This window comes from Dasypus novemcinctus, chromosome 6, assembly GCF_030445035.2.
Source record: "Dasypus novemcinctus isolate mDasNov1 chromosome 6, mDasNov1.1.hap2, whole genome shotgun sequence".
Lineage (NCBI taxonomy): Eukaryota > Metazoa > Chordata > Mammalia > Cingulata > Dasypodidae > Dasypus > Dasypus novemcinctus.
This window is the reverse complement of record NC_080678.1, coordinates 78,495,791-78,509,903: the sequence shown is the minus strand read 5'-3', so window position 1 is coordinate 78,509,903 and position 14,113 is coordinate 78,495,791. Positions and strand designations below refer to the sequence as shown.

The following is a 14,113-nucleotide window of genomic DNA, read 5'->3' as shown; positions in this document are numbered from 1 at the left end:
CCAAGTTCAGATCCTCACACCCCCACGCCTAGCTGTGTGACCTTGGACAAGTCGATCAGCCCCTCTGGGCTTCATATCCTGGTCTGTAAATCAGGGAGAGCAATGCCAGCTTTGCACAATGGAGCTGAGAATCACAAGGAGAGGCTGTGTGTGAAGCACTCAGCACAGGGCCTGGCATCAAGCAGGGGCCCGATGAGCATTTGTCAGCCCCACTGCAGGACGATGGAATCCCCAGGCCAGCTGATGGTTGGTTCCAATGCAAACATCATCCTCTGGCCAGAGCTGATGGGTGTATCCCTGGCGGAGAAGCCCCTGCTTCCCCATCCACTGCCAGTCCTTAAGCAGCCACCCACTCTAGGAACGGTTAAGCTACCGGGCACCTCTCCCCACCTTCTTGAGCAGGGTCCCAATGGCGGCGAAGGGCACAGCAGGCACATCTCTGACTTGAGGGTGCCTGGCTCACCTGCTTCTGGACAAAGTCCATGATGTTTTTGAAGTCCAGATCGTCATAGTAGTTCTCAATGCCTCTGCGAATGTTGTCGTTCAGGAAGTCAATGGTCTAGTTAGAAGGAGAAATCACAAAGGATAAGAACCACACACCCCCGAATCCAACCCGAGTTCTCCCGGAAGGGGTCCCCACAGAGAGCCGGTGTGGCCCCCACAGCCCCCACCCCTGCCTGCACCAAGCGCCCCTCCAGCCCAGCCCTGGGCACCCTCGGCCTTGCGCCCCATGCCCTCCCCTGACCCTGGAATCCCTCTGCCACCTCGAGCAGAAGCGATTCGCCCCACCTCCTCCACATCAGCCGAGCGGGGTCTCCGGGGTGGGGGGCTGCCTGGGGGCACCAGGTCTGGAGTGGCAATGCCGGTGGGGGCCTCGGCTCGCCTGATTCCTGGCCTCCTGCTCTCTCGGCCACCCAGAGGCCAGTGAAATCTTCCTTTGCCCTTCGCCACCATCCAGCCTCCTGTGGTCCATTCGGAGACCCAGAGGGGTGGCATGACTCGGCCCAGGTCACCGAGCAGGCTGGTGGTGGCCCAGCCAGGGCTGGAGATCAGGCCTCCCCGCCTCCGGGCGGGCCTCCCTCCGTGTCGCGACAGCATGCTGGCCCACGGTCCAAGCGGGTCACCCTCCCTCCGGGGCAGGGCCGGCTTCCCCCGGGAGGGCCGCTGGCGCGCCGCCCTCTCCCAGTCACACTGGGCTTGCGGGAAGAAGAGCCCGGCTGTTGTGCTGCCGTCTGCGAGGACAAAGGACCCCTGAGCGGGAAGGGGCGGGGCCGGGAGCGTGGGCGCCGGCTCCAGACGCACGGGGGACAATCGGGGCTTTCAGAGACAGGGGCCGCGTATCAGGAGAGGCTGCGCTGCACAAAGGGGGCATTCTCAGCTCTGGGGCAGCGGCCAGAGGCACCAGGCCGAGGCCGAGGCGTCCGCGGGGGCCACAGCCCGGGGTTTCGGGTCCGGTTCTGCGGCTGCGAGCCCTTCCCAGCTCACTTGCCCTCGCTGGACCTCAGTCTCCCCATTTACAAACCAGCCCCGTGGGCCTTTCTTTAAAGTAACTTCCAACTCGAGGGTCAAAGCCAGATCTGGGAGGAGCTGAAAAGCCTCAGGTCAAGAGCTCGGTCCCTGCAGCCACCCCAGGCTCAGGCACTTCAGTGGCCTTGCGAGGCTCCACTTCCTCACCTGCGACACGAGCGTGAAAATACTCTCCGCGCCACAGGGATGTTGTGAGGTTTAGTGTGCTTAGTGGGACGTCAGGCACACAGTAGGGCGCTGGGTGCACTGTGACGATAATACAGGTATGGTACCACTTCATTCCCATCATGGCATCAGGGGAAAACAGCCGATCCCAAGGGAAACCGAGGCTCCAGCTCCTGACCAGAAGCCCCACTGCAATGGAGGCAGCATCCAGGGCTGCCAGGACAGGCCGGTACTCAATGGGACCCCACACAATTCCCCCGCAGTCCCCAGAGGTCATGGGACTTGTCCAAGGTCACTCAGCTGGTGGGTGGCAGAGAGACGCTGGAACAAAGGGGGCAAAACTCCCAGCCTCTTACTCTTTGAAAAGCCAAGATAAGGACCCAAGGCTCAGTTTTGGGGTCATCTCCCCGAACTATCTCCAGTGTCACGAGAGGAATAAAAGGATGCAAGGAGACCTGCTTAGCTTGGCACCAAGGAATGAAGGAGGCTGGCGCAGGAAGCCTGGTTGCTGCGGCCAGAAGGAAAACCCTGTGCTGATGAGAAATGGCAAGGAGCGGGCTGGGAGCCGAGGAGATCACACAGGAGACCCAGGAGGACAGAGAGGATGGCAGGAGCTGGCGCTGGATCTGGGGAACGGCCTGGGCAGAGGTGGGACCCACCTGGCTTCAGGCCTGCCCTTCCCAGCGGCCCCATGAAAATTTTCTCCCTGGTGCCTGCTCTCCTGGGCCCTGAAGTGACAGGCCAGCTGGCTGGGGCATAGCCCGGGGGTGCCGAGAAACAGGACACCAGGGTGGGGCCAGTCTGCCACCCAGGGTGGGGCTGGGGAATGAGCTCACAGCACCGAATGGCACGCCACACGGGGCCGGCCGGGTCGGGGCACGCGGGTGGAGTGGGGAGGGTGCCAGGGGCAGTGCGTGGGGAGGTGTGGCTTCTGCCACTCCCGGTCCCCCCCCCCCGTGACCCCTCCGGATCCTCCCGGGCCCTCTGCACTCCCCTGCCCCACTGATCGCCTTCCCCATGCCCCACTGGGTAACTTGACTGCTTAGAATCCCCCAGGGCTGGAAACGGGGCAGGAGGAGGGCAGGAATCCGGGGCAGGGAGGAAGAGAAGCGTGTGCACGCGTGTGCGCGTTGTCCTCGGCGTGGGGAAGGGGCAGGGGTGAAGGGCCCCCTCCCTCTCTGGTGAGCAGCCCCGGCTTCTCCCCTCACGTACTCACAGCCCTCTGAGCACTTCCCAAAGTCATGCTGGCCCCTAGAGAAGCCTCTTCGTGACAATTAGGCCTTCCATCTGGCAGGCCGGGCAGGGCCCTGCAGAGAAGAGGGCCCTTCGGAACCGGCAGGAGGAACAGATGGTCCCCGCGGCGGCACCGGGCTCCGCGGGGCGGCAGCTGCCCCCGTTCCCACTGGGACGGCTTTGGGTCAACGCCGCGCTGCACGGGCAGAGAGGTCCCCCACGCCTGGGTGGCTCCTGGGCCGGGCTGGGCGGGGTGGGGGGAGGGAGGAAGAGATCTTGAGACTTCAGGGGAGAGAAGGAGGGCGGGGGTGGGAAACTCCAGTAAGACCAGCAGGTCGTGCAGTGTGCTAACTGTGAAGTGCGGCGCCAGCGCAGGCAGGTGCGGTAATGCTGTAGGGGCCTCGGGGGAGCGGCTAAGAGGTCCCGCCCTGTGGGAGCCCAGTGGAGGGAGTTCTGGCTTCCTCCAAGCATGCCCGAGTGCCACCCCTCTCTGTTCTAAACCAGCTCCCTCCAGCAGGGCCCGCTCCCAGCGAGGGCAGAAAATCACCTTTCATGAATCCCTGACACAAGGCCACGGGGCCCAGGCAAGATGAGCAGACAATAAGCCAGCCTCAAAGCCCACACGGTTCAAGAGAGCAGACTGTTTAAGCCGCTAGACTCCAACTGCTAAAGAATTGTCCTCTCTAGTTCTTTCTTTTTAAATCCAGTATTAGGGATTTCCAAAGCTTCTGCCTCACCCCTCTGTGCAAGCTGTGTGGAGCACTTCTAAATGAATGAGGAACACAAGCGGGTGCACATGAGGCAGCAGCTCCACGGAGGACAGAGGAAAAGGGAAGGGGGGTGGAGGGGGCTACAGCCGAGCCTCCCCCAGGCTCCCGCAGTCAGCCCCAGGGACCCCGCCCCTCTCTGGGGAGTGGGCTGTCCTGGGCTCCTGGGGCTGTCTGAGCTTCAGTCCCAGGGCCACACTGGCTCCTGCAGGCTCCACCCCCACCCGCTGGCTTCCGCTGCTTCCATATTCACTTCTGAGGTGCAAGGCTGGGAGGTCCGGCTGCTGGCCCAGTTCCCAAAGTTGGGGGGGCGAGGGGGGGGAAGGCATGGTGCTCAGCCTAGGGCTTCCTTCCTACCTTTGTGCCTGGGCCCAGCCAGCATCTCTGGGCTTCCCCAGCTCCCCTAAAGGCAGGGACTCCTCCTCTTTGCTTCCAGACCCCAGTCTCTGCTCCAGCCCAATCTGGCAACCGAGGCTGACAAGAACCCAGGCGTAGAAGGCTGAAGGGCTCTTTTGGAATATCTGCCAGACCCTTCCTCGCATCTGGCCCAAAGTCACAGGCATGAACCCAGAAAACGGGGTCGTGTTATGCCTCAGTTTCCCAGGTACGTGGGGCTCTAGCCCTCACCCCAAATGGCTGTTCACAGTGGGGCCAGCTGTAGGAGCGTGGCCAGTTCAGTGCAGAGCTGTCTCTACTGCAGAGCCACTGGCAGCTTGGTCTGGGTGGGAAGGACGTACAGTCACAGTGCCCAGAGCCAGTCTGTGCTCTGACAAACTGCTGGGCCTCCCCACCTTTCCCTGGCCTGGCGCTGGGTGTGTAGATGGCACACTCTCGTCAAGGCCTGGAGGGAAGGCACTGCTCCACGCCCCCCCCCCAGTGATAGAGGGAGGGAGGCCCCGGGATGGCGGTACAGACGCCAGCGACAGGTGTCCCTGCTCTGCTCTGCCTGGCCCCACAACTTGGCACGCTGGGAATACAGGGCAGGGGCTGCACAGCTCCAATGCCCTGATTAGAGGCCCCAGGACAAATAGGACAACGGCAGGGGTCCAGGGGGATGAGCACCCAGACAGCTGCGGAGGTGACTGCACTGCCTCTGCTCCCAATACCTGCCTCTGTGCCCAGGTCCCGGCTGCACAGCCACTCACCCTGAAAAGCGGAGAAGTGGCTGGTGCGACCTCTCCCAGGGTCAAGGCCTGGCTGGGTTTCTTCCTTGTGCCCTGGACTCTGTTGGTCTTTTGCTGCGGTTACGGTGCGGCTGCTGCGGCCGGTGCCCCTTCCTGAGAACCCAGCGCAAAGTCGTTAGCCTGAGGTTTGTGTCCACTTGTCACCCCACGTGGGTCCTTGAGGGCTACCGGGAGTAGCCTGAGGAGCTGGAGACTGAACTGCTGATATCGTGGCCCTGAGAAGTCTTCTCTTGGTGAGGAAAAAATGGAATTGGGGCCTCACTCCTCCGAGAAGCAGCTCCCCCTTTCCTCCACCTGACACCTGCCCTTCCCCCACCACCAGCCCAGCTCTCTGTTCTACAAAGTCACACTGCGCTGGAGTCGGAAGGGACCTTATTTTTCTTTAAATGGCATTTTCTCCTTGATTAAAAAAAAAGAAAAGAAAATTTGGGAGCTAGGGAAAAAATTTATGGGAGAGAATAAGAATTATTCTAGTCCCACCCCTCAAAGGAAGTAAGAGTTAGTATTTCTATTTCCTTCCAGTGTTTCCCCAGACCTCTTTTTCCTCTGTGGAGCTCTTACTGTCTTTGTAGCTTTATGTCTTGCTCTTGTATTTTTAAAGTTGAACATCAAGGGCATATGATGCTATGGCCCACCCTGACCCTCCAAACAGCTGAGAGCCCGATGGTGAGGTGCTTCCTGGGCTCAAATGGAGACCCCCTGCAGGGCTGCAGAGGGGCAGCAGGGCCACCAGCAAGGACGCACGGGGCGGGCGCAGCTCTTCCCCATCCCAGGGGAAGCCCCACGGCGCTTGATGACTGCCACGGCATCCTAAGATTTGAGGACCAAAGGCCCCTGAGGTTTCCGAGGCCAGTGCCTGTGTCTCAGCTCCCTCACCTCAAAATAGGGGATGTGATGGTTCAATTCATGTGTCAGCTTGGCCAGGGGATGGCAGCCAGTTGTTGGGTCAAGCCAGCACTGGCCTGTTACCGTGAGGCTATTTTGCTGATTTAAATCATCAGGGAGTCGGTCGCATCAATGGCTGATGACATCCACAAGCAACTGAAGGGACTGCCTTCAGCAATGGGAGACGTCTTCGTCCACTCCGCTGAAGGCCTTAACGGGAGAACTGATGGTTGCAGCTTCCAGAAGGATACGTTTCTGTCTCTGCTCCAGTCCACCAGCTTCCCCTGCAGAACTCAAAAGCTTCATCGGAATTCCCGACCTACAGAATTTGGTCTACCTACAGAATTTGGACTGGCCAATCCCCACAGCTGTGACCAATTTCTATAATACATCTCTAAATAGTTATACACATATGTATGTGTATATATCTCCTGTCAGTTCTGCTTCCCTGGAGAACTCCGACCAAGGAGCCCTTTCTGACATACAGAGTATTGGGAAATGACGAGACTGCTGGTGTGAAAGTTTGTTGAAAATGGAAAGTGGTGTTCACTTGGGAGACTGTGCATTAAAGCCATTGAGGCTGGTGACCAGGCCGTGGGTCTGGGCTCCAGACAGGGAGCACGACCCGGTGACCGCTGGAGAGCCACAGGCCCGCAGGCCCCGCCTGGCCACAGACCAGGTCCCGTGGGCACTGGGAAGAAATGCCAGGCTCCCTCCAGGCTGCCACCAAGGGACCCAATGCCCTGCCTGCTCAGAGCAGATGCTAGGGAAAGTAGGAGAGGAAAAGGAGGGGAAGGTAGCAAAACAGTGGGGAAGCATCTGCTGTGCTCTTGGGGGGTTTCTCAGCCTCACTGTGCCTCCGTCAATAGGAAGGGAATCTCCCCACCCCCCTGCCTTCCAGGCACACACACAGGAGGTCCTGGCAGAGCAGGGGTGGGTGCTGCTCCCGCTCTTGCCTGAGGACGGTCGTGGCAGGTCAGACTGGGGTCTCACAGGGCCTGGGATAGGGACTGCTGCCCTGGGCTCAGCTTCTACAAGGAAGGCAATCTGCTGTAACCCTGATGCAGCCTCCTTGCAACAACTGCCCCGGGAGGCCAGAAACCCAGCTGGCTAGGGCCAGGGTACGGGTAGAGGCAGGGGAATGGACGGAGAGAACTGAGAACGGAGCTTCTGCTCCCCAAGCCCCACCTGTGCCCCAAAAAAGACAAATGGAGAAGGTAAGGGAGGAGGACGAAGATCTGGTTTGCTCGGTCGCTGCCCCAACCCCTCCGTGCCCCACCCCGCCACTCGCTCCCCGTGGGGCCTTGGGCAAGTCCTCTGCCTTCCCCAGGCCTTGGGGTGGAGAAGCTAACATGACACGAGGGCACACTACAGCCGGCACCATGCCTGGTTCTGCACACGCCCATCTCATCAGGTCTTCTCCCAAAACCCCACAAGCAAGAAACTTTTACAGCTAAGGCACCTGAGGGTCTGAGAGGCTAAGGGAAACACTCACGGTCATCCAGAGAAGAGGCGGCGCTCCAGCATCTCATCTCCAGTGAAGTCCCCTCCCGCCCCCTCCCCATCACTGGCCCACTCTGCACACCTGTCGATCTCATGTCTGCCCCAGGGCCTTTGCTCCTGCCATACCCCTGCCCCTGCCTGTTCCCTCTGAGCTTCCCTGGTTGGCTCCCTTTCACGATGAAGGCCTCAAATCAAACGTCGCCTCCTCCTCAGCCGTGTCACCACCCTCTTAAATGCTGTCCTCCCCACCTCTGCCCCGGCTTTCTCATTCTCTGGTCAACCTGGTCAGTGCCTGCCTCCCCCAGCTGAATGGAAGCTCCACGAGAGGCAGGGGTCAGCTCTGCTCAGCACGGCACCCCTGGCCCACAGCCCAGGGCGCACTCGCCGCTCGCCCAGTCGACGTGCCACGATGGAGGGGTGGACAGACCCACCTGGTTCCGGAAGATCAAGGCCACTACGCCGCCAGCAAGCTCGATGATGAGGCAGATTCCAAGGATGTACATGAACTAAAAAGCAAAGTTGAGAGTCACCCACAGGAAGCGCCACCTGCTCTGCGATCGGGCACCGGGGGGCCATGGCGGGACCGCCTCTGCGCGAGCACGCACCGGCGACCGGGTCTGTCGCCCCTTCCTCTGCGAGAACACAGGAAGTGGACAGACAGTCCCTGGGAAAGTCCAACGTTGGAGCCAGCGGTCAGGAAGAGTGACTCAGATGTCTCGGCTGAATTGTCACCAGTGTCTGCCCCACGTCCTTGCTGGGGTGGAGGGGGAAGCCGACCCCCCACCCGGGGAGGAGAGCCGCCCCTTGTGGCTGTGCCCATGGCCAGAGGACAGGGCCTGCCTGTGTCGTGCGGGCATTCCGGCCCACGGTGCGGATCCCCTAAACCCCCAGGGTGGCTGAGGGGTGCCTGAGGCTTAGGAGGGGTGCACCCCACCCCTGCCCTCACTGAATAGCAGGCACTGTCCCTGCTGACTCCAGCACCTTCCAGCCTCAGGCAGCATCAGGCCCTGTGGAGAGGGGCTGCCCTTCCGAGGGGACAAGGGGGGACCGAAACACAACCCATGGGGGTGAGCAGGCCTGCCTGCCGGCGCCCTGGCTCTAGGGGGCCATCCTCACCCCACAGACAGCCGCCAGGGAAGGCTCCACCCCCTGACCCCGGGCCCAAGCAGGCCGGCCACGCCCTGGGACTTTGGCCCAAGTAACCCGGAAAAAGCACCTGGGATCAAGCCTTGCGGGGATTCTTTTGGCCTGGGGCTGCCGGGGACCCGCTCAAAGACAGCCCAAGGATGATGCCAGGCGGAGCAGCTCCAGCCGGGGGGTGGCGGAGAGAGACCCCACCGGTGCTCCCTGCACCTCTGCACAAGCCAAGGGCCTCCTGGTCCCACAAGCTAATGCGCTCACTTCCCACCTATTTCTGCTTTTACTTGCTCTCCCTTGACTTTGGTTTCTCCCACTTGCAACTGAGGGTCCAGATAAGCACGAGGTTTAAGAAAAATGAGCACAACAGCATTAAAGATACGCAGCTCTTCCACCCAGGAGGGGAGGTGGCCTGGGCCCTCTTGGGCCCAGGGGGACAGATGGGCTCCTCCAGGGAACTCCGGGGGAGCTGCCTTGAGGCCGGAAGGAGCTGAGCTGCCCCACGGGCCCCAGGGCTGCCCCCGCCCCTCCCCTGGGGACCCCAGGGCTGGCTGAGGGGGTGGGACTCACCGCCTGGAGGAGGCACAGGTTGTCGCGGAGGGAAGCCAGCACGCCGATGAAGGAGACGATGAACATGACGACCCCCAGGAGGAGAAGGATGATGGCGGGGGCCAGGAAGGCGCTCTCCAGGGTCTTGTATTTCTGCCGCTCGACCTCGGCGTAGATTCCCACAGACAGGACCAGGCCCCCGATCAGCTGCCGCAGAGGGCGGGGAGAGAGCCGGGGAAGGCCCCGCGTCACTGGGTTTCCCCCCCCTAGAGTCCCTCGGGGTGGCGGAGCCTGCCACCGGGCCCCGCACGTGTACGGGCCCTGCGGGGAGAGGCCCCTCTCAGGCCGGCCACGGTGGGTTGGGGAAACGCCCTGGGTTGGAAAGTCAGAGACTGGGCGCTCGGTTCACTGAGTGTTCTCATCTGAAAAACGGTACCAAAACAGTTGTTTCTGCCCTGTTCACCAGACAGGTTTTCGACAAGGCTTTAGCGAGATAAACAAAGTGGAGACACCGCGAACCTGGAAGCGCAGAGCAGCCGGGGTGAGGGTGAGACAGGTGGGACCCTCCAGGAAATTCTGGAACTGCTCAGAGGGCAGGCATTTCACCCAGCACCTTAAGAAACAAACTTCCTTTCAGGATGGCCCTCCAAAGGCCGAAGGTTGGCCTGGGAGGGATTTCAAGGGGATTTTGGGGTAGAATTCCCCCATTACCAATCTTTCCATCCATGGAAGGATCACTGTGACATTGCAGCTGGCCCCACCCACAGCACCCAGAGAAGCCTGGAGCTGCTCTGCCACACCCCCTAGGCCCCCTAACTGCCCCTCAGCCCATTTCCTACACCACAGTCAGAGCAAAACCGACGTCGGCGTGTGGCGATCCTCTGCACCCAGAATGAAGGCCAAATTCCAAACAGCCGACAGGTCCTCACCACCCTCCCTCTCTCCCCTTCCTCGCTCTGCTTCAGCTGCACTGGCCTCTCTGCTGCTCCCCCAACACATAACAGTATGCGGACCTCGGCGCCTTGGCTGTCCCCACGGCCGGAATGCCCTTCCTCCTGACATCCACGTGGCCCGCTCCCATCCAGGGACTCTGACTTGCTGGTCCGCAGGTTTTCTGGGGGCTGGGACAAATCATTAGACATACTGGACTTCTCCACTGAGCCAAAGGGAGCATTTGAGGGTAAACAGAAGCCGTGGTGCTGGCAACTTAAGGCTGAGTAAACCTTGGAAAAGATAATACAGGCAAGATTTTGGGAAGACCAGGCAATATCTGGAACCCTGTGGGGCCACCGCTCCAGTTACTCCCTCGGCCTTTCATCGACTGTGACGGGGCTTCTCGTGGATCCCCGTGTCCTCACCGCAGATCTCCAAGACTGTCAGGTACGGGCCTAAGTGCTGACAAAGTCAACCAAGCAGACCAAGCTCACCTCCAGAGGGTCACTGGGCACCGTCTTGCTGCATCTCACAGCAGAGTGCCACGGCCCGTGGTTTGAAAAGATCATCCCGGCTCACTGAGCTACACTCTTCCCTCCCACCCAGCACACGGGGGCCAGCAGGCGCTGGAGGCACGGACAGACTCAGCCACTTACTAACAAGTTGGCCACGTCAGGAAAGCCATGAGTGAAGTGACTTCATCGCAATTAACCACTTGGGTAAATTTTTAAATTCATAGGGAGAATACACACCCACACAGACACACACAGTCCTCTGCAGGAGAATGACAACCAAAGGACATCAAATCTACCTTTGAAAGAAAAATTAACCATTCAGTTCACACTCCAAAACCCAGAATGCCGTGAAATTGTTGTTCAAGGCTGGCCTAAACCCCAGGGGTCCACTGAGAACAGGATGAGCAATCTCTAAAGAGCCAAATCCCCCGCTTCCAAAATACCGCACCGAGAAGGAGCCACGCACCAAAGCCCAGGCCTGAGCCAGACACAGAAACCTCCACTCCAAAGCAGAGGCTAATGGTTAAATGAGAAATACCCCCCGCCCCCCGAGAACGGAGTCTTCAGCGCCCAAGCACAGCATGAACAAAGTACTGAGGGAAGGACACAGTGTACTTGAGGGCGGGAGAGGAGGGTTATCTTCTATCTTGATGAAAAGTGTAATTCTTACCTTGTCACTGAACCAAAAGAACTCTGACATTTTACTATTTTCAGAACTGATTCCATATACTTTTGAGTGTTCTATGTTTCCTGTGAGTAAAAGAAATCCTTCTTCTCTGGCAAGACGGGGCACGGGCCCTGACCACCTCCCCACCCCCACCCCTCCGCCTGCTCCCCCTTTCCCACCTGAGCCTGGCTTCTGGTTAAGGTACTGTGCTTGGGAAGGCACCCCCAAAACACCGGAGCTGCCGTCGGCCCCCGATTCCGAGCAGCACTGACCCCGTCTCTCCACGCAGGCCCTCCTGGTGGCTTCTATTTTCACAAGCTCCCAGAGGAGGACATCAGGGCCCTGAGACCCAGCGCAAAACACCGCAGGAAACACAGCACTTCCTCCGGTCTGATCTCACTCCCGGCCACTGCAAAGCATCCCCTCTTCCTTGCCAGTTACCCTGGAGATGCTTCCAGACCACGAAAGCCATGGGAAACTCCCACAGCGAACTGAAACCCTGGCCTCACGACTCCCCCAGCACTGTGCACTGAGCCGTCACAGGCCCCCGTCTCCCTCTGAGCCGCCTGGCAGGCTCCCCCGTCAGGGGGCCCAAACACCACGGGCCCATCTGGGTTCTTTCTTCAAGAGTTCCAAGGGGCAGTGGGCATGGGGAGGGGCCGGCATAACCCTTCCCAGGAACTTCAAGATTTCCAAATGATGCTGACCTCGCCGATGACATCAGTTTATGTTTCCGAGCACAACATTAACTGTCAATGCCAGCGTGCAATCCTGCCCGCCACCCTCGGCTAATTATAGCTTTTCGCGGGGCGCCCAGCTGCTCCAGCTCCAGCTCAGGAAATAAATGGTGCATTTAGCTTCAGCTAAACAGGGCAGGGGGCACGGGGCAGGGGGCACAGCCACGCCCCTGTGGAGCGGGCGAGGGCATGCTGCTAGCAGCCCACAGGCCAGGCCCAAAGCTCTAGGCTTGGTGCACGATGTGGGGGGGTCAGCAGGACTGCCCAGAGGCCAGAGGCCTAGGACCCAGCTTCCTCCGCTGCAGGGGTGGGGCAGGGGCATTCCGCGCAGCTGCTGGGAAGCAGGGGGCCTGTGAGTGGCCCCTGGGCCTCCTCGTAGGAAGCATCTGGTGACCTAGAGCAGTGCCGGGAGGCTCAGCCCCAGCTGGGGCAAGATGAGCCCTGAGAGCGGACCTGCAAAGGGTTCGTTTTCACCCCAAACGCATACAGCAGGCACCCATTGTGTTTCAGGCCCTGTAGGAGGCTCTGTGGGGTCACAGAGGGAGGCCAGATTTGAGGTGAACCTGAGTAGCAGAGGTAGGAGAGGCTAGAAATGATCTCTGTGTCCCTCTGAGGAGAATTCAGGGGGTCTCTGGATTGGAGTGGAAAAAGTTACCTTTCTTTTCATCAGCCTCTAACGGAAATACAGCACTTCCACTTTGAATGCTGGCAACAAACGTAGCAGCACCTGAGACTTTAATACCAATAGAAATGGTGCTAAAGTTATTGTATCTTAAAATACCATTTATATTTACTATTGCTTCAAAATTACAGTACTCACTAGACCCACTGCTATATCTTGTGATTTAATGCACTGATGAAGCACAGTACTACTTACAGCATATTTGGTTTTGTAATATTTTAATCACTGTATCTCAAAATAATTGGTTTCTTTTTGTAACCCTGTGTATTTCATTTTTTAAAAAAGACTTATTTATTTATTTATCCTCCCCCTATTGTCTTCTCTGTGTCCATTCAAGTGCATTCTTCTGTGTCCGCTTGTCTTCTCTTTAGGCAGCACCAGGAACTGATCCTGGGACCTTCCAGAGTGGGAGAGAGGTGCTCAATCTCTTGTGCCACCTCGGCTCTCTGGTCTGCTGTGTCTCTTATTATCTCTCCTTGGTGTCTCTTGTTGCATCATCTTGCTGCTCTAGCTCTCTGCTCAGGCCAGCTCGCCACAAGGACCAGCTCCCCTTAACCAGGAGGCCCCGGGAATCGAACCCTGGACCTCCCATATGGTAGGCAGGAGCCCAATAGCTTGAGCCACGTCCACTTTCCTGTGTATTTCATTTTATTCATTTAAATATCTTGTTCTGAGGAGGGGTCCATAGGCTTCCCCAGAGAGCCAAAGGTGTCCTTGGTACAAAAGTGGTGACCAAGCCAGGTCTGTGGGAAGCAGGCTTCTGCACCAGCTTCTCTCCTGCCCAAATCAGGGTGCTGGAAAGAGCAGTAGAGGAAAGATAAGACACAGGACTTGTTTTGTGGGCCTGCCATTTATTAGCTCAGTGCCCTTGACTCATCACTTTCCCTCTTTGGGCTTTATTTGCACATGTAAAACAGTGGTCTCATTTGCTAAGGGCTGCCAATGCAAAATACCAGAAATGGGTTGGCTTTTATAGTGGGAATTTATTAGGGTACAAGCTTACAGTTCTGAGGCTGTGAAAATGTCCAAATCAAGGCATCACCAGCAGTGCTGTCTCACCAAAGGTCAGCTGCTGGCAGATCCTGGACTCCTGGCACACGGCGAGGGAAAATAACCGTGGGTCTGCCTTCTCCAGGCTCACTTTCTCCCTGAGCTCAGCTGTGAACAATCAGGCATAACGCTCGCTCGCTCTTCCGGCCTCGTTGCTTCAGCAGCTCTGCTCCTGGGGTTTCTCTGTGCTTCTGTGGCTGCAGGTGATCCCAGGGTCCTCTCTCACCTGGCAGGGTAAAACGGCAGCTCTCTCCATGGCTCCTCTGTTTTTTCGAGACTCCAGCAAGAGGACAGAGACCCACCCTGTGTCATGTCAAAGACCCCCAACTGAAGCAACTGAATCAAAAGTGATCTAATCAAAGGTCCCCTAACTGAATCTAACCAAAAGACCCCACACACAAAAGGTGTACATGCACAAGAACATAATTTTCTGGGGTCCATAAAAGCCTGCTACCATTACACGTGCCAGCATCCTGCCAAGTCCCTTCCTCTCCACACCCCCTCCACACCCAAAGGACGGGCCATTCCCAGTTCTCCAGTTAGATGCAAAGAGGTTAAGTGACACAGAGCATACACAGG

The 14,113-nt window shown here is 58.6% G+C and overlaps 1 protein-coding gene across 1 annotated transcript in view; it reads right to left on the bottom strand.

Annotated features, from left to right (window-relative positions):
- Nucleotides 1-14,113, bottom strand: part of TSPAN15 (tetraspanin 15) — a 48,947-nt gene that overhangs the window by 10,594 nt on the left and 24,240 nt on the right. Inside the window, exons 2-4 of the mRNA XM_004470548.5 lie at nucleotides 8,972-9,157; nucleotides 7,696-7,770; nucleotides 464-559 (exon numbers count right to left, since the gene is read on the bottom strand). Coding sequence (XP_004470605.1) covers nucleotides 464-559; nucleotides 7,696-7,770; nucleotides 8,972-9,157 — 357 coding nt within the window. The remainder of the gene's footprint in view (nucleotides 1-463; nucleotides 560-7,695; nucleotides 7,771-8,971; nucleotides 9,158-14,113) is intronic.